This window comes from Somniosus microcephalus, unplaced genomic scaffold (genome assembly GCF_052327205.1).
Source record: "Somniosus microcephalus isolate GS21.2 unplaced genomic scaffold, FLI_Smic_1.0 unresolved_chr7, whole genome shotgun sequence".
NCBI lineage: Eukaryota > Metazoa > Chordata > Chondrichthyes > Squaliformes > Somniosidae > Somniosus > Somniosus microcephalus.
The window spans coordinates 27664330-27684358 of record NW_028225185.1 but is presented as its reverse complement, the minus strand read 5'-3'; the positions used below and the strand labels follow the sequence as shown (position 1 = coordinate 27684358).

Here is a 20029-nt window from a genome sequence, read left to right as displayed (position 1 = left end):
GCTTCTTCGGCAGCACCTCCCAAACCCGCCACCTCTTCCACCTAGAAGGACAAGGGCAGCAGGCGCACGGGAACACCACCACCTCCAAGTTCCCCTCCGAGTCACACACACCATCCCGACTTGGAAATATATTGGCCGTTCCAGGATTTTGACCCAGCGACGATGAAGGAACTCCCTCCCTAACAGCGCTGTGGGAGCACCTTCACCACACGGGACTGCAGCGGTGCAAGGCGGCTGCTCACCACCACCTTCTCGAGGGCGATTAGGGGATGGGTAATAAATGCCGGCCTTGCCAGCGACGCCCACTTCCAGTGAATGTATTTTTTTTTTAAATCCTCACTCGATGTGGAGCCTCCATTGATAGAGAACACTCCCAGCTGAGGAAGTTTTTTAAATTTCAGAGTGATGTTTTCTGCCCTCCCCAAACCCCCCTATGCAGGCATTCGGCCCCGGCTGGGGTACAGGCTCCACACGCCTCACTGAAGAGGCTGTTCATCATGGACAGCGACGGAAGAAAACTACGAGGCACTTGGTCTAAGCGTTAAACAAAGCTTTAATCAGCTGTTTTACAACACGGAGGTCTAGTTGTGTCCTTCACTAGTTCCTGTTAACGAATGTCCTGCGCAAGCTGGGCCCATGCCAGAGTATTTATACTCTCCCTGGACAGCACCACCCGCAGGCCGCTCAGTATTATTTCATGTTTTTCTTTCATGAATGACTGATTCATGTCAGACAGCGAGCGTTAGCAGATTTCTGAACATGTTGGGTGCTTATGCTCCACACGGGCCCCCCTCCCACCCTCCTTCATCTCACCCCCTCAGCATCTCCTACTCCTTTCTCTCTCGTGCACTTGTATAGTTTCCTCTTAGAGAGAGTGAGAGAGGCAGAGTGAGAGAGAAGCAGCATCAAATCCACGTACCTTTTTTTTGCGATCTCGTTCTGTCTTTTCACCTTCTCCTCTTCGAACTCCCTGATGTTCCTCACCCCGATTTCGCCACAGAATTCCTCAAACACCTCATCCTCCACCTGGGGAGCAACAGGAGCACAGTCGCGTCAGCGCTGAGTGTTACTTAAACTTTCACTCTTGGGATACGGGCTCCGCTGGCCTGTTGGGGGAGTCAGGAGGTGAGACACTCGCCGCAGGATACCCAGCCTCTGACCTGCTCTTGTTGCCACAGTATTTATGTGGCTGGTCCAGTTAAGTTTCTGGTCAATAGTGACCCCCAGGATGTTGATGGTGGGGGATTCGGCGATGGTAATGCCGTTGAATGTCAAGGGGCGGTGGTTAGACTCTCGCTTAGAGTCATAGTCATAGAGTTATACAGCACAGAAAGAGGCCCTTCGGCCCATCGTGTCCCCGCCGGCCATCAAGCCCTGTCTATTCTAATCCCATTTTCCAGCACTTGGTCCGTAGCCTTGTATGCTATGGCGTTTCAAGTGCTCATCTAAATGCTTCTTGAATGTTGTGAGGGTTCCTGCCTCTACCACCCTTTCAGGCAGTGAGTTCCAGATTCCAACCACCCTCTGGGGGAAAAAGTTTTTCCTCAAATCCCCTCTGAACCTCCTGCCCCTTACCTTGAAACTATGCCCCCTGGTTATTGAGCCCTCTACTAAGGGGCAAAGTTCCTTTCTATCTACCCTATCTATGCCCCTCATAATTTTGTACTCCTCAATCAGGTCCCCCCTCAGCCTTCTCTGCTCTAAGGAAAACAACCCCAGCCTGTCCGATCTCTCTTCATAGCTGAAGCGCTCCAGCCCAGGTAACATCCTGGTGAATCTCCTCTGCACTCTCTCCAATGCAATCACATCCTTCCTATAGTGTGGCGACCAGAACTGCACACAGTATTCCAGCTGTGGCCTAACTAGCGTTTTGTACAGCTCCATCATAACCTCCCCGTTGTCATATTCTATGCCTCGACCAATGAAGGCAAATATCCCAAGCTTGTTGGAGATAGTCATTGCCTGGCACTTGTGTGGCGCGAACATTACTTGCCACTTATCAGCCCAAGCCTGAACATCGTCCAGGTCTTGCTGCATGCGGGCACGGACTGCTTCATTATCTGAGGAGTTGTGAATGGCGCTGAACACTGTGCAGTCAGTCATCAGCGAACATCCCCACTTCTGACCTTATGATGGAGGGAAGGTCATTGATGAAGCAGCTGAAGATGGTTGGGTCTAGGACACTGCCCTGAGAAACTCCTGCAGCGATGTCCTGGGGCTGAGATGATTGACCTTCAACCACCACAACCATCTTCCTTTGTGCGAGCTATGTGCCAGCCAGTGGAGAGTTTTCCCCCGATCCCCACTGACTTCAGTTTTACTCGGACTCCTTGGTGCCACACTCGGTCGAATGCTGACTTGATGTCAAGGGCAGCCAGTCACACTCACCTCTGGAATTCAGCTCGTGTCCATGTCTGATCAAGGCAGTAATGAGGTCTGGAGACGAGGGGTACTGGCAGAACCCAAAACTGAGACACACGAACAATGGCGGTCAGGTAAAGACCCTCTGGCCCGTCCAGCCTGTCCCACACGCTTGCGATACCATGGGCCAGAAATTCGAGTCCCCACGGGCGAGTACGCGCTGGGTACTCACGCGTAGACCCAACGAAAGTGCCGGTTTCGTGCATGCACTGCGCATGCGCGGGAAACCGGAACTTCCGTTCCCTTCAAGGAAGGGGTTCACAGGTCGAGCGCGTGCGCCGGAGAGGGAGCGCGTACGCCTGGAACTTCCCGGTTTTTTTTAAACAGGTTTCTCCGGGAGGGTAAGTCTCCAGGAGCTACGCTTTTATAAAGCAGGCACAAGGCCTGCTTTTAACAAGGTAAGTGGTGAATTAAGTAAAATTAAAACATTTTTTCCACAGGTTTATTATTTTTAAATACTTTAAAGAAAGGTAAGTTTATTTTTAGCCCCGTTAAAAACTGTAATAAATTTTTTCAAAAAAAATGTATTTGAAGTTTTAGAGATATTTTGGGGCCAATTTCTATTCATAGGTTCCCTGCTCTGATTGGCTCTCCATGGCCCACGTGATCCCAGGGGACGCTTCGAACTAACTGCGCCCCTGGGATACGCGAGCACGGCACGCCGGCAGCTGGAGGAGGCCCAGGATCGGAATCCCACGCGGGCCCACAGCACAATGGCCGGCGCACTAGCTAAGTGCAGGTCGGAGGGCTTGCACCCGCGGGAAGCACCCGACCCGAATTTCCGGCCCCTTGTGTTTCACTATACAGACCCGGAACCATGTGATCTCCTGGGAGAGGCGAAAAACCAGATTAAAAAAACCCCCAGGGCAATTTGGGGGAAAGAGTCTGGGAAGTTCCTCTCCGACCGTCCGCCCCTTCCACCCCCCCAGGCAATCGAAACTAGTCCAGGAGATCACTCTGGCCCCGACGCAGTGCCTACCTTTTGTACGATGGGATCTCCACCCCAGCCAAGAGCTGAGCTTTTCCGTTACTCGACCAAACCATCACTTTCACGGCAAACAACTTTATGTGGCGGTAGCCGTTTATTACCGCTCACCAGGTGATAGCTGGTCAAAGAAATGTCTGAAAAATACTGGCGATCGATCACCTGCGGTGCTGCCCTCGGGTAGTCCGGGTGTCTGGACCGTGGGCCTTCCGCTGAGCTGCTCTCACCTGGCCTGCCCCGCGAAGGCCACTGTGCAAGCAAGCCCTGCGAGGAAGTGGGATGAATGGGCACAATCCCTCAGCCAAGCAGCGGATGGGGCATAGAAAAACAGGAGCAGCAGTCGGCCATTCGCGCCTGCTCCGCCATTCAGTATGATCATGGCTGATCCTCTATCTCAATACCATATTCCCGCTCTCTCCCCATACCCTTGGCCTCCACAGCCTTCTGTGGTAGAGAATTCCACAGGTTCACCACCCTCTGAGTGAAGAAATTTCCCCTCATCTCAGTCCTAAATGTCCTACCCCGTATCCTGAGACTGTGACCCCCTCGTTCTAGACACCCCCCCAGCCAGGGGAAACATCCTCCCTGCATCCAGTCTGTCTAGCCCTGTCAGAATTTTATACCTTTCAATGAGATCCCCTCTCATTCTTCTAAACTCCAGTGAATACAGGCCCAGTCGACCCAATCTCTCCTCATACGACAGTCCTGCCCATCCCAGGAATCAGTCTGGTGAACCTTCGCTGCACTCCCTCTATGGCAAGTATATCCTTTCTTGGGTAAGGAGACCAAAACTGCACACAGTACTCCAGGTGTGGTCCCACCAAGGCTCCGCATAATTGCAGTAAGACATCCTTGCTCCATCTACAAACAGGGTCCTGGGGCAACAGCACGCAGTCGTGGAGAGAGAGGTGGTTTCAGGACGGATGGGGTGTGATTGCTGGGGAGGTCGGGGCCAAGTGAAATATCGTCGCCCCGAGAATAGACGATGCAACTGGGCGGTCTGTGCAAACTGGAGCGGGGGGGGGGGAGATTCGGAGCAGGGCAGCCTCACCTGGTTCATCTTCTCCTTCAGCTCTTTCATCTCTCGGTCCCGGGCCTGGACGGTGCGCTTGATGTCGTTGATCTTTGGCCCGAAGTTTGCCAGTTCACTCTCCAGCTTGGACTTTTCCTGTAGGAACAGGAACAAAACGGTGAGGGCCGGGGGGGGGGGAAGGGGGAGAGAGCGCGCGTCCGGGGGGAGAGGAGGGGTAAGAGAGCGTCCGGGGGGGGAAGAGAGCGCGTCCGGGGGGGGGGAAGAGAGAGAGAGCAGGGGGGGAGAGAAAGAGAGCAGGGGTGGGAGTGTGTTGCGGGAGCGGGGTCGGCGGAGACAGAGCACCAGCAGGGACGGGAGAGCGCGTGCGCTAGCGCGGGTGGGAGAGAGCAATCGAGGGCGGGGAAGCGAGGCGAGCGGGGGGCGGAAGAGAGATAGCGCGAGCAGCGACAGAATAGATGGGGCGGGGGGGGAGAGAGAAAGAGGAAATAAAAATGAGCGCAGGAAGGAGGAGCGAGAGGAGGTAGCGCAAGTCCTCGTGCGTCAGAGGGGGACGCACACGCTCCAGGTTACTCCCTGCGATACTGACCTGCATGTTGAGGTTGAGATGCCGGGTCTTGGTCTGATCCAGGTCACTTTGGGAATATTTCAGCCTCATCTGGAGCCCGTGAGCCTGCGACTGCACCTGGCGGAGCTCAGCCTCCTTACGTTTAATTTTCATCTGCTCCTGTGGTAACGCACACAGACCCGCTGCATCAGACCAATGAACCAAACCGGGTAAAACTTGCACCGTACGAATTCAAACTTGCCTTTCCAACTCCGAACCCGGCACAATTACGTAAAGTATTTTTCTTTGGCCGGAGATGTTTCCCCCACGAACACTGACCGCAAGAACGACCCATTTCCCTCCGCTGTAGATTCGGCCGCCGTGGGAATATCCGTTCTCCCTTTCCCTTACCTTCAGCTCCTCGGTCAGCTTCTCCTTCTTGCTCTTGAGTTTCTCGACCGCCTTCTCGTCCCAGCGCCGGGCTTTCGCCTTCAGGTCGCTCGCGCCTCCCGAAATCACCCCGGATTTCTGGAACAGGGTCCCATCCAGAGCAACGGTCTGTGGAGAGAGGGGAGGAGGGGAAGGAATGGTGAGGAGAAGACACAAGAAACAGGAGTCGGCCATTCGGCCCCTCGAGCCTGCTCCACCATTCAATAAGATCGCGGCTGATCATCGACCTCAACTCCACTTTCCCGCCCGATCCCCATATCCCTCGATTCCCCCTAGAGTCCAAAAATCTATCAATCTCAGGACAGAGATGAGGAGGAATTTCTTCACCCAGAGAGTGGTGAACCTGTGGAATTCTCTACCACAGAAGGCAGTAGAGGCCAATTCATTAAATATATTCAAGAAGGAGTTGGATATATTTCTTAAGGCTAAAGGGATCAAGGGATATGGGGAGAAGGCAGGGACAGGGTACTGAATTTGGATGATCAGCCATGATCGCATTGAATGGCGGAGCAGGCTCGAGGGGCCGAATCCTGCTCCTATCTTCTATGTTTCTATGAAAGTATCCCGTATGCCTCGATCAATCAATGTCTAAGTATCAATCAAGAAAGGGCATCTTGACCATGACTCTGGTTAGCTGGGTTGCAGCGAAGATTCACCAGGCTGATACCTGGGATGGCAGGAATGATGTATGAGGAGAGATTGTGTCGATTGGGCTTATACTCACTGGAGTTTAGAAGAATGAGAGGGGGTCTCATTGAAACTTATAAAATTCTAACAGGACTAGACAGACTAGATGCAGGAAGGATGTTCCCGATGGCGGGGGAGTCCAGAACCAGGGGTCACAGTCTAAGGATAAGGGGTAGGCCATTTAGGACAGAGATGAGGAGGAATTTCTTCACCCAGAGAGTGGTGAACCTGTGGAATTCTCTACCACAGAAGGCAGTTGAGGCCAATTCATTAAATATATTCAAGAAGGAGTTAGATATATTTCTTAAGGCTAAAGGGATCAAGGGATATGGGGAGAAGGCAGGGACAGGGTACTGAATTTGGATGATCAGCCATGATCTCATTGAATGGCGGAGCAGGCTCGAGGGGCCGAATGCTGCTCCTATCTTCTATGTTTCTATGGCTGCACAGCGTGGAGCTGGGCCACGCAGGCCGGGACCCACCCCTGGCCTGTTTAAAAAGTTGACCGGCCTCAGGGCAGAACCCAGCGCTGTAATGAGCCTCCACAAAGGAGCTCAGTAGCCCCCACCCCATGCGAAAGTGTGGAGAAAAGCGGATGGGGGAACAGGCTCGAGCAACTGAACGGGCCTCCTCCCGTTGCTGTGTTCCAGCGAGCCCTGCCTGGGACTGGGCTGGCGGGGGCTCGGCTGTGATGCCCCACAGTCGAATATTCACCGTCTGGATTCACGTGTGAAGAACTCTGGACAGGCAGGGGCCAGCACCTTCAACAACAACCTGCATTTATACAGCGCCTTTAAATGCAGTAAAACATCCCAAGGCTCTTCACGGGAGCGATTACCAGACAAAATCAAGACACCAGGCCACATAAGGAGATATTGGGGACAGGTGACCAAAAGCTGGGTCAAAGAGGTCGGTTTTAAGGAGCGTCTTAAAGGAGAGAGAGAGGCGGAGAGGTTTAGGGAGGGAATTCCAGAGCTCGGTTCCCAGGCGGCTGAAGGTACGGCCGCCAATGGTGGAGCGACGGAAATCGGGGGGGATGCGCGAGAGGCCAGAATTGGAGGAGCGCAGAGGTCTCGGAGGGTTGTGGGAGATTACAGAGATAGGGAGGGGGCGTGGAGGGATTTGAACACAAGGATGGGGCGTGGCCGGTCCGGCAGGCAATGTAAGGCAGAAAGGATGGAGGATGAGCCTCTTCTGGAGAGTGTAGCAAAAAAACCAGAGAGGGGAGTGTGTCGAGGAACCACTCCACGCTCTCGCCAGATTGGCGGTCGAGGACACACCTTGTGCCTCTGCGGCCCCCCGAAAGCGATCCTCCTGGCGTCCTCCACGTTGTCGCACACCAGCGCGTTCCCGCAGGCGTACTGCAGCGCCTTCTTGATGTGGGGCGGCTCGTAGCGGATGACGTCGATCACCAGCTTGGCTCCCCGCAGCTCTCGAAGCTTCTCGTCCGTAGGCTTGACCTGAAACCAGAATATAGTCAATAACGTCACCTGGGCGAGCCGCGGGAGGCCTGTGCCCACCAGTGTTATACAGTGACAGACCTGTACCCACCTGTACTGTACCCCAGTGTTATACAGTGACAGACCTGTACCCGCCAGTACTGTACCCGTGTTATACAGTGACAGACCTGTACTGTACCCCAGTGTTATACAGTGACAGACCTGTACCTGCCAGTACTGTACCCCAGTGTTATACAGTGACAGACCTGTACCCACCTGTACTGTACCCCAGTGTTATACAGTGACAGACCTGTACCTGCCAGTACTGTACCCCAGTGTTATACAGTGACAGACCTGTACCCACCAGTACTGTACCCCAGTGTTATACAGTGACAGACCTGTACCCACCTGTACTGTACCCCAGTGTTATACAGTGACAGACCTGTACCCACCTGTACTGTACCCCAGTGTTATACAGAGACAGACCTGTACCCACCAGTACTGTACCCCAGTGTTATACAGTGACAGACCTGTACCCACCAGTACTGTACCCGTGTTATACAGTGACAGACCTGTACCCACCAGTACTGTACCCCAGTGTTATACAGTGACAGACCTGTACCCACCAGTACTGTACCCGTGTTATACAGTGACAGACCTGTGCCCACCAGTACTGTACCCCAGTGTTATACAGTGACAGACCTGTACCCACCAGTACTGTACCCCAGTGTTATACAGTGACAGAACTGTACCCACCAGTACTGTACCCGTGTTATAGTGACAGACCTGTACCCACCAGTACTGTACCCGTGTTATACAGTGACAGACCTGTACCCACCAGTACTGTACCCCAGTGTTATACAGTGACAGACCTGTACCCACCAGTACTGTACCCCAGTGTTATACAGTGACAGACCTGTACCCACCAGTACTGTACCCCAGTGTTATACAGTGACAGACCTGTACCCACCAGTACTGTACCCCAGTGTTATACAGTGACAGACCTGTACCCACCAGTACTGTACCCGTGTTATACAGTGACAGACCTGTACCCACCAGTACTGTACCCGTGTTATACAGTGACAGACCTGTACCCACCAGTACTGTACCCCAGTGTTAGTGACAGACCTGTACCCACCAGTACTGTACCCCAGTGTTATACAGTGACAGACCTGTACCCACCAGTACTGTACCCGTGTTATACAGTGACAGACCTGTACCCACCAGTACTGTACCCCAGTGTTATACAGTGACAGACCTGTACCCACCAGGACTGTACCCCAGTGTTATACAGTGACAGACCTGTACCCACCAGTACTGCACCCGTGTTATACAGTGACAGACCTGTACCCACCAGTACTGTACCCCAGTGTTAGTGACAGACCTGTACCCACCAGTACTGTACCCCAGTGTTATACAGTGACAGACCTGTACCCACCAGGACTGTACCCCAGTGTTATACAGTGACAGACCTGTACCCACCAGTACTGTACCCCAGTGTTATAGTGACAGACCTGTACCCACCAGTACTGTACCCCAGTGTTATACAGTGACAGACCTGTACCCACCAGTACTGGACCCCAGTTTTATACAGTGACAGACCTGTACCCACCAGTACTGGACCCCAGTGTTATACAGTGACAGACATGTACCCACCAGTACTGTACCCCAGTGTTATACAGTGACAGACCTGTACCCACCAGTACTGTACCCCAGTGTTATAGTGACAGACCTGTACCCACCAGTACTGTACCCCAGTGTTATACAGTGACAGACCTGTACCCACCAGTACTGGACCCCAGTGTTATACAGTGACAGACCTGTACCCACCAGTACTGGACCCCAGTGTTATACAGTGACAGACATGTACCCACCAGTACTGTACCCCAGTGTTATACAGCGACAGACCTGTACCCACCAGTACTGTACCCCAGTGTTATACAGTGACAGACCTGTACCCACCAGTACTGTACCGCAGTGTTATACAGTGACAGACCTGTACCCACCAGTACTGTACCGCAGTGTTATACAGTGACAGACCTGTACCCACCAGTACTGTACCCCAGTGTTATACAGCGACAGACCTGTACCCACCAGTACTGTACCCCAGTGTTATAGTGACAGACCTGTACCCACCAGTACTGTACCCGTGTTATAGTGACAGACCTGTACCCACCAGTCCTGTACCCGTGTTATAGTGACAGACCTGCACCCACCAGTACTGCACCCCAGTGTTAGTGACAGACCTGTACCCACCAGTACTGTACCCCAGTGCTATACAGTGACAGACCTGTACCCACCAGTACTGTACCCCAGTGTTATAGTGACAGACCTGTACCCACCAGTACTGTACCCGTTATACAGTGACAGACCTGTACCCACCAGTACTGTACCCCAGTGTTAGTGACAGACCTGTACCCACCAGTACTGTACCCGTTATACAGTGACAGACCTGTACCCACCAGTACTGTACCCGTTATACAGTGACAGACCTGTACCCACCAGTACTGTACCCCAGTGTTATACAGTGACAGACCTGTACCCACCAGTGCTGTACCCCAGTGTTAGTGACAGACCTGTACCCACCAGTACTGTACCCGTTATACACAGTGACAGACCTGTACCCACCAGTACTATACCCCAGTCTTAGTGACAGACCTGTACACACCAGTACTGTACCCCAGTGGTATACAGTGACAGACCTGTACCCACCAGTACTGTACCCCAGTGTTATAGTGACAGACCGGTACCCACCAGTACTGTACCCCAGTGTTATACAGCGACAGACCTGTACCCACCAGTCCTGTACACCTGTGTTATGCAATGACAGACCTGTACCCACCAGTACTGTACCCCAGTGTTATAGTGACAGACCGGTACCCACCAGTACTGTACCCCAGTGTTATACAGCGACAGACCTGTACCCACCAGTCCTGTACACCTGTGTTATGCAGTGACAGACCGGTACCCACCAGTACTGTACCGCAGTGTTATAGTGACAGACCTGTACCCACCAGTACTGTACCTGTGTTTTACAGTGACAGACCTGTATCCACCAGTACTGTATCCCAGTGTTATACAGTGACAGACCTGTACCCACCAGTACTGTACCCCAGTGTTAGTGACAGACCTGTACCCACCAGTACTGTGCCCCAGTGTTAGTGACAGACCTGTACCCACCAGTACTGTACCCCAGTGTTATACAGTGACAGACCTGTACCCACCAGTGCTGTACCCCAGTGTTAGTGACAGACCTGTACCCACCAGTACTGTACCCGTGTTATACACAGTGACATAGAAACATAGAAATAGGAACAGGAGTAGGCCATTCGGCCCTTCGAGCCTGCTCCGCCATTCAATGAGATCATGGCTGATCTTCGTCTGAGATCTTAGCTGATCTTACCAGTTCAGTACCCCGTCCCCGCCTTTTCTCCGTAACCCTTAATCCCCTTAGCCTTCAGAAATATATCCAATTCTCTCTTGAAAATATTTATTGAATTAGCCTTCACAGCCCTCTGTGGCAGGGAATTCCACAGGCTCACCACTCTGAGTGAAGAAATTCTTCCTCATCTCTGTTTTAAATGATTTGCCTGCTATTTTTAGACTGTGGCCCCTGGTTCTGTGCTCCCCTGCCATTGGAAACATTCTCTCTGAATTCAGCCTGTCCAGGCCTGCCATAATTTTATATGTTTCGATGAGATCCCCTCTCAATCTTCTAAACTCCAGTGAGTACAAGCCCAAACTATTCAATCTCTCCTCGTAGGTCATTCCCGCCATTCCAGGTATCAGCCTGGTGAATCGCCGCTGCACTCTTTCCATGGCAAGAACATCCTTCCGCAGATGGGGCGACCAAAACTGTACACAATACTCCAGATGCGGTCTCACCAGCACCTTGTACAGCTGTAGTAAGGTATCCCTATTCCTATACTCGAACCCCCTTGATATGAAGGCCAACATACCATTTGCCTTCTTAATCGCCTGTTGCACCTGCATGCTCTCCTTCAGTGACTGGTGGACAAGAACACCCAGGTCCCTCTGCACTTCCCCATCTCCCAATCTATTGCCATTTAGATAATAATCTACCCTCCTGTTTTTACCCCCAAAGTGGATAACCTCGCATTTATCCACATTATAGTGCATCTGCCACGTATCCGCCCATTCCCCCAACCTGTCCAAATCGCACTGTAGCCTCCTGACATCCTCATCAGAGCCCACCCCTCCTCCTAGTTTAGTGTCGTCAGCGAATTTGGAAATATTGCATCCAATTCCCTGATCCAGACCTGTACCCACCAGTACTGTACCCCAGTGTTAGTGACAGACCTGTACCCACCAGTACTATACCCCAGTCTTAGTGACAGACCTGTACACACCAGTACTGTACCCCAGTGGTATACAGTGACAGACCTGTACCCACCAGTACTGTACCCCAGTGTTATAGTGACAGACCGGTACCCACCAGTACTGTACCCCAGTGTTATGCAGCGACAGACCTGTACCCACCAGTCCTGTACACCTGTGTTATGCAGTGACAGACCGGCACCCACCAGTACTGTACCGCAGTGTTATAGTGACAGACCTGTACCCACCAGTACTGTACCCCAGTGTTATACAGTGACAGACCTGTACCCACCAGTACTGTACCCCAGTGTTATACAGTGACAGACCTGTACCCACCAGTATTGTACCCAAGTGTTATACAGTGACAGATCTGTACCCACCAGTAGTAGTGGAGAACCAAAAAGGACGTCAAGGCCTTGGGAGAGGGTGCAGAGGAGATTTATTAGAATGGTACCGGGGATGAGGGACTTCAGTGACGTGGAGAGACTGGAGAAGCTGGGGTTGTTCTCCTTTAGAGCAGAGAAGGTTAAGGGGAGATTGACCAGAATGGTACCAGGGATGAGGGACTTCAGTGATGTGGAGAGACTGGAGAAGCTGGGGTTGTTCTTGTTAGAGCAGAAAAGGTTAAGGGGGAGATTGACCAGAATGGTACCAGGGATGAGGGACTTCAGTGATGTGGAGAGACTGGAGAAGCTGGGATTGTTCTCCTTAGAGCAGAGAAGGTTAAGGGGGAGATTGACCAGAATGGTACCAGGGATGAGGGACTTCAGTGATGTGGAGAGACTGGAGAAGCTGGGGTTGTTCTCCTTAGAGCAGAGAAGGTTAAGGGGAGATTGACCAGAATGGTACCAGGGATGAGGGACTTCAGTGATGTGGAGAGACTGGAGAAGCTGGGGTTGTTCTTGTTAGAGCAGAAAAGGCTAAGGAGAGGTTAGGGGTGTTCAATAGTACAAGGGGATTTTAATAGCGCAAATAAGGAGAAACTGTTTCCAGTGGCAGGAGGGTCAGTAACCAGAGGACACAGATTGAAAATAGTTGGCAAAAGAGCCGGGGGAGGAGGAGGAGGAGGAAAAATATTTTCGCACAGTGAGTTATGATCTGGAATGCACTGCCTGAAGCAGATTCAACAGTAACTTTCAAAAGGGAATCTGATAAATAAATGTGCCGGGCTGTGGGGAAAGAGCAGGGGGGAGTGGGACTAATTGGAGAGCTCGTTCAAAGAGCCGGCACAGGCACGATGGGCCGAATGGCCTCCTCCTGTGCTGTGCGATTCTATGGATGCCCGTTATTACTCTCTGTGGACATGGTGAGCGACATGGGCGCAGTAAGATTGGAAAGCTCCAACCTACTCGCGCGTCCTCGCTCCAACTTGTGCGTCCTCGATACTCTGAAAATCAAGATGGACGACCCCGTTCCCGGCTCTGACTAAACTGGAACAGGCCTGCTCCCTGGTTCCTCTTCCTCCTGTAACGTGCTGGCTTCTGAACCCCAAGCTCTGCCTCGCCTAACCATCCCATCTGAATTGACTTCAGATTCCTCTTCCCACTCCTTTGAGCCTGGAACTGGGTTACTGGGTGACGTAATAAAACTCACTACGCACTTGGTTCGAGCATAAAGCAAGGCTTTAATCAACTTGCTTCAGAACATGGAGCTCTAGTTGTACTTCACTAGTTCCTTGTCTTACAAAATGTCCCGGTGCAAGCTGGGCCCACGCCCGAGTATTTATACTCCTTGGACACCGCCACCAGCTGGCCGGCCAGCGTTATTTCAGGAGCAGTTTCTTGATGATGAGGAGATTTATAACATTGGGTAACTGGGTCTCTCTCCTCCCCCCCCCCACCCATTCCCGACCCGCATTCCCTCGCTAACCTCCAGGTAGTCGAGCGGTAAGAAGGTCTCTGGCTCTCCGCGCTGTTCCTTGATGTACTGGATGCAGTCACGCCCGGTCTTCTCCGTGTCCACGATGATGGCATCCATGTTCTTGCCCAGCACCTTGGTGACTGCGATCTGGTACTTCTTCTGCGTGGGCTGGCAGAGGTCGATCAGCCGGCCGTACTGCGTGCAGGAAAAGAGACGGGGGCTCAACGAAAAGGCCTCGGGGGGGGGCGCTGGCGCAAAGCAGCTCATGGAGCCGGGAACACAGAGCAGCGGCGAGTAAACCGCGGTCTCGCTGAATGGCGGAGCAGGCCGGAGGGGGCTGAATGGCCGTCCCACCCCCGAGGATGAGAAATGATCATTCAGCACATCTTTACAATAACCCAGCTCTCCCATTATTGCATCTTAGAAACATAGAAGATTGTACAGGGGCCTTGGTGAGACCACACCTTGAGTATTGTGGGCAGTTTTGGTCACCTTACCTGAGGAAGGATGTTCTTGCCGTGGAGGGAGTGCAGCGAAGATTCACCAGACTGATACCTGGGATGGCAGGAATGACGTATGAGGAGAGATTGGGTCGATTGGGCTTATACTCGCTGGAGTTTAGAAGAATGAGAGGGGATCTCATTGAAACTTATAAAATTCTAACAGGACTAGACAGACTAGATGCAGGAAGGATGTTCCCGATGGTCGGGGAGTCCAGAACCAGGGGTCACAGTCTAAGGATAAGGGGTAAGCCATTTAGGACTGAGATGAGGAGGAATTTCTTCACCCAGAGAGTGGTGAACCTGTGGAATTCTCTACCACAGAAGGCAGTAGAGGCCACTTCATTAAATATATTCAAGAAGGAGTTGGATATATTTCTTAAGGCTAAAGGTATCAAGGGATATGGGGAGAAGGCAGGGACAGGGTACTGAGTTTGGATGATCAGCCATGATCTCATTGAATGGCGGAGCAGGCTCGAGGGGCCGAATGGCCGACTCCTGCTCCTATCTTCTATGTTTCTATGTTAGATAGGAGCAGGAGTCGGCCATTCAGCCCCTCGCGCCTCTTCCACCATTTAATGAGATCATGGCTGATCATCCAATCTCTATTCACATGTCATTCCTGCCATCCCAGGTATCAGCCTGGTGAATCTTCGCTGCACTCCCTCCATGGCAAGAACATCCTTCCTCAGATAAGGCGACCAAAACTGCACACAATACTCCAGGTGTGGTCTCACCAAGGCCCTGTACAACTGCAGCAAGACATCCTTGCTCCTGTACTCAAACCCTCTCGCTACGAAGGCCAACATACCATTTGCCTTCTTAACCGCCTGCTGCACCTGCATGCTTACCTTCAGCGACTGGTGCACAAGGACACCCAGGTCTCGTTGCACTTCCCCTTCTCCCAATCTATTGCTGTTCAGCTAATAACCTGTCTTCCTGTTTTTGCCACCGAAGTGGATAACCTCGCATTTATCCACATTATACTGCATCTGCCCAATCACCCAACCTGTCCAAATCATACTGGAGTTTCTCGGCATCCTCCTCACAGCACACACATGCCCATCTTGCTGCATTCTGCAGCTTCCCAATCCTTATAAGTATCAACCATCCCACTTGGCAGATTATTCCACACGTGTTGCTCGAGTTAATTCTGAAAAAAAAAGCTCTTTCCGAAAACCAGGTTCAAATGGACTTTTCACCAATTTAAATTGCGCCACTCTCCTCCTGCTGGCCCGACCTACACTGAAGTGACAATAATGGTTCACCTCAGCCACTCCCGCTTTGTATTTTACTGATGGGTCTCCATTAAATCAGAGCTCCCAATAAATCGGAGCAACTGGGCGATCCAAGCGGGAGGACTGCCCAGCAAGCACGACCGAGGAAAAGCACAGGAGCAGGCAAAGCAGTTCGGCCTTCACCGTTTGCGGCGACACACAAACCGTCACTGGGTCACGGAAAGGGAATCTCGACGAAAACGCAAAGGGGGGAAATTTTGCGGGGCTACGGGGAAAGGGCATGGATTTGGGGACCAATGTTCCCTTTTGTGTGGGTGCCTGGCCCCTTCAAGGGGCTGCGCGTCCCAGTCAAAATTTCGCGGGTGCGCGTGTTTTTGCCCCCCCATTTAAAAGCCGGTGGGCCGGTTGCTCGGGGGCTCCAGAGCGCTGCACGGGCGCGCGGCTTAAAGGGAACACTGTTTGGGACTCATCGGATAGCTCTTCCAAAGAGCTGGCCGAATGGCCTCCATTTGTGCTGTATCGTAGAGTCATAACGGCACAGGGGGCCATTGGGCCCATCGAGTCCGTGCCAGCTCTCTGTAGAGCAATCCAGTCAGTCCCATTCCCCCGCTCTATCCCCGTAGCCCTGCAAGTTTATTTCCCTCGAGTGCCTATCCAGTCTCCCCTGGAAAACATTGAGTGTCTCCGCTTCCGCCACTTCCCTCGGCAGCGAGTTCCAGGTCCTCACCACTCGCTGCGTAAAAAAGTTTTTCCTCACGTCCCCCCTGTATCTCTTGCCCCAAACCTTAAATCTGTGTCCCCTAGTCCTTGTACCGTCAACTAGTGGGAACAGCCTTTCCTCATCTAGCCTAGCCAAACCTGTCATAATCTTGTACACCTCTATCAAATCACCCCTCAATATCCTTTGCTCCAATGAAAACCAATCCAGCTTCTCCAACCTCTCCTTGCCTCGTTCTACTAAGTCTCGCGAATTTCCAATGAGGATCCTCCCCGTCCCGATAGCTTTCTTCTCTCTCGGCCACACAGCTCGAGCTTCTCTAATCCTTCCGTGTAGCTCACGCCCGCTGTGCGCGCTGCTCTCGCCTGCACCCACCGCCCCCCACCCCCCGGCCGGAGTGAACCACGCACCACGGAGCCCGGGTAGAGGCGCTTGATGCTCTCCATGATCTCGGCCTTGCGCTGCTGACGGCTGCTCTCCTGCCGGTCGATGCGCGCGTCGCCCAGCTGCTCCATGACCTGGTTCAGCTCCATGTTGATCTCGTCGATGCGCCGCTTCGCCCCCTCCACCTCGTCGGTCAGGTTGGTCTCCAGTGTCTGCTGCTCCTCCAGCGACTGCCTGGGGTAGAGGCGCACGTTAACCGACGGGCAAAAAAAAACAAAACGCTCGTTTCTCGCTCATGCTTGCGGTTGTGCTCATGGCAAGGGACACACGCACAGAATTCGCAAGCCCCGTGTTCGCAGGGATGAGGGGGTTTGACTTACGGGGAAAGGTTGTGTGCAGTTTTGGTCGCCTTATGTGAGGAAGGATGTTCTTGCCATGGAGGGAGTGCAGCGGAGATTCACCAGACTGATACCTGGGATGGCAGGAATGACGTATGAGGAGAGATTGGGTCGATTGGGCTTATACTCGCTGGAGTTTAGAAGAATGAGAGGGGATCTCATTGAAACGCAGGAAGGATGTTCCCGATGGCGGAGGAGTCCAGAACCAGGGGTCACAGTCTAAGGATAAGGGGTAAGCCATTTAGGACAGAGATGAGGAGGAATTTCTTCACCCAGAGAGTGGTGAACCTGTGGAATTCTCTACCACACAAGGCAGTGGAGGCCAATTCATTAAATATATTCAGGAAGGAGTTAGGTATATTTCTTAAGGCTAAAGGGATCAAGGGATATGGGGAGAAGGCAGGGACAGGGTACTGAATTTGGATGATCAGCCATGATCTCATTGAATGGCGGAGCAGGCTCGAGGGGCCGAATGGCCGACTCCTGCTCCTATCTTCTATGTTGAGCAGGCTGGGCCTATGCTCACTGCAGTTTAGAAGAATGAGAGGTGATCTTATTGAAACATATAAGATACTGAGGGGGCTCGACAGGGTAGATGCAGAGAGGATGTTTCCCCTCGTGGGGAAATCTAGAACTCGGGGGCACAGTCTCAGAATAAAGGGTCGCCCTTTTAGAACTGAGATGAGGAGGAATTTCTTCTCTCTGAGGGTCGTAAATCTGTGGAATTCTCTGCCCCAGAGAGCCGTGGAGGCTGGGTCATTAAGGTGGAGAGAGACAGATTTTGGCAAGATAAGGGAGTGAAGGGTTATGGGGAGCGGGCGGGGAAGTGGCTTTGAGCCCGAGATCAGGCATGATCTCATTGAATGGCGGAGCAGGCTCGAGGGGCCGAGTGGCCTATTCCTGCTCCTATTTTTTATTATATTCTTATGTTCTCTCAAGGTCAGGTCTCACGCATAGACAATTCTTTTTATTTTGAAACACATACTCACTTGCTGGTGTTGATGTAGTCTTCCAGCTTTTCGATTCTTTTCTGGTTCTCTTCAATTTCTCTGAGTTTCTGTTTGATTTTTGACTGCAGAGAGCGAGAGAGTACCATTAAATTCCACTGTGAACCCCAACACAGGACCAAGGACCCGCCAGTTGGCCTTCGACCATAACAACTTGGCCCGTATTTTCCGATTCCCTATGGGGTGGACACGAGGCGTGTGCACACCTCCTGTAGGGGCCTCGCAAATGCCGGTTTCAGGCAAGTGAATTGGCATTTCCGATCGGTCAAGAATCCTCCAGCCTGCCCTGGAGAGGGACCTCTGCGGGTGGAGAGTTCCGCTTTCTGCAGAACCACCGCCATCCGCTGAAAAGCCGTAGAAATCTTAAACCAATCGCAAAATACTGCGGATGCTGGAAATCTGAAACAACAACAGAAAAACGCTGGAAACACTCAGCAGGCCACGGCAGCATCCGTGGAGAGAGAAACAGAGTCCACGTTTCAGGTCAAAGGTTCTGACGAAAGGTATTTCACCTGAAACGTTAACTCGGATGCTGCCCTGGCCTTCTGAGTTTTCCCAGCGTTTTCTGTTGTTATCTTAGGAATCTTACACCTGGTAAAACGCAGGCCTTACGCCAGCATGAGTGTTTAAAATAGTTTTTTTTTTAATGTCTCCACTCATTTATAATTTTTTAAATAGTTAAGTTTACTTTTAGCCCCGTAAAAAGCAATTTTTTTCCCCCAAAATTAAATTGTTGCTTAAAATATTTACTTAAATGTAATTTGAACTAATTTTTAAATGTATTTAATGTTTTGATGTCTTTTTGGGGTGATCTCCATTCATACTGTTGACAGGTCATAGCGAGAGGGTTTGAGTACAGGAGCAAGGATGTCTTGCTGCAGTTGTACAGGGCCTTGGTGAGACCACACCTTGAGTATTGTGTGCAGTTTTGGTCGCCTTATCTGAGGAAGGATGTTCTTGCCATGGAAGGAGTTCAGCGAAGATTCACCAGGCTGATACCTGGGATGGCAGGAATGACGTATGAGGAGAGATTGGGTCGATTGGCCTTATACTCGCTGGAGTTTAGAAGAATGAGAGGGGATCTCATTGAAACTTCTAAAATTCTGACAGGACTAGACAGACTAGATGCAGGAAGGATGTTCCCGATGGTCGGGGAGTCCAGAACCAGGGGTCACAGTCTAAGGATAAGGGGTAAGCCATTTAGGACAGAGATGAGGAGGAATTTCTTCACCCAGAGAGTGGTGAACCTGTGGAATTCTCTGCCACAGAAGGCAGTAGAGGCCAATTCATTAAATATATTCAAGAAGGAGTTGGATATATTTCTTAAGGCTAAAGGGATCAAGGGATATGGGGAGAAGGCAGGGACAGGGTACTGAATTTGGATGATCAGCCATGATCTCATTGAATGGCGGAGCAGGCTCGGGGGGCCAAATGGCCGACTCCTGCTGCTACCTTCTATGTATGAAGGGGGATTTCCTTCTCCCATTGGCTCGCCATGGCCCACGTGATCCCAGGGCCCGGGCCTCTGCGCATTTCGTCCTGGACAGGCCCAGCATCGGAAATGGCCAGACCTCGGGAGCCCTCAGGTAAGGACGTAGATTTTTTCCAGATCGCAGGCCTCTGCACGCAGGAAGCCTCCGATCGGAAAATACGGGCCTTTAAGGTATTTATCCAGCGCCTTTATTGTAGTAAAACGCCCCAGGGCGCTTCACAGGAGCGATTATCAGACAAAAATCGACACCGAGCCACATAAGGAGATATTAGGGACCGGCGACCAAAAGCTGGGTCGAAGAGGTCGATTTTAAGGAGCGTCTTAAAGGAGGGGAGAGAGGCGGAGAGGTTTAGGGAGGGAATTCCAGAGCTCGGGGCCCAGGCGGCTGAAGGCACGGCCGCCAATGGTGGAGCGATGGAAATCGGGGGGATGCGCGAGAGGCCAGAATTGGAGGAGCGCGGAGATCTCGGAGAGTGGGTGGCGATGTCCCCTGTAAACTGCGTTTTGTTCTGCTCGGCCTGTTTCTTTTAACGCG

The 20029-nt window shown here is 52.0% G+C and overlaps 1 protein-coding gene across 3 annotated transcripts in view; it reads right to left on the bottom strand.

Annotated features, from left to right (window-relative positions):
* Nucleotides 1-20029, bottom strand: part of LOC147086678 (structural maintenance of chromosomes protein 1A) — a 65958-nt gene that overhangs the window by 25346 nt on the left and 20583 nt on the right. For all 3 annotated transcript variants that reach the window (XM_085978812.1, XM_085978810.1, XM_085978811.1), the window contains exons 8-15: nt 17985-18067; nt 16624-16831; nt 13767-13952; nt 7401-7580; nt 5395-5541; nt 5026-5163; nt 4458-4574; nt 920-1026 (exon numbers count right to left, since the gene is read on the bottom strand). In XM_085978812.1, coding sequence (XP_085834938.1) covers nt 920-1026; nt 4458-4574; nt 5026-5163; nt 5395-5541; nt 7401-7580; nt 13767-13952; nt 16624-16831; nt 17985-18067 — 1166 coding nt within the window. The remainder of the gene's footprint in view (nt 1-919; nt 1027-4457; nt 4575-5025; nt 5164-5394; nt 5542-7400; nt 7581-13766; nt 13953-16623; nt 16832-17984; nt 18068-20029) is intronic.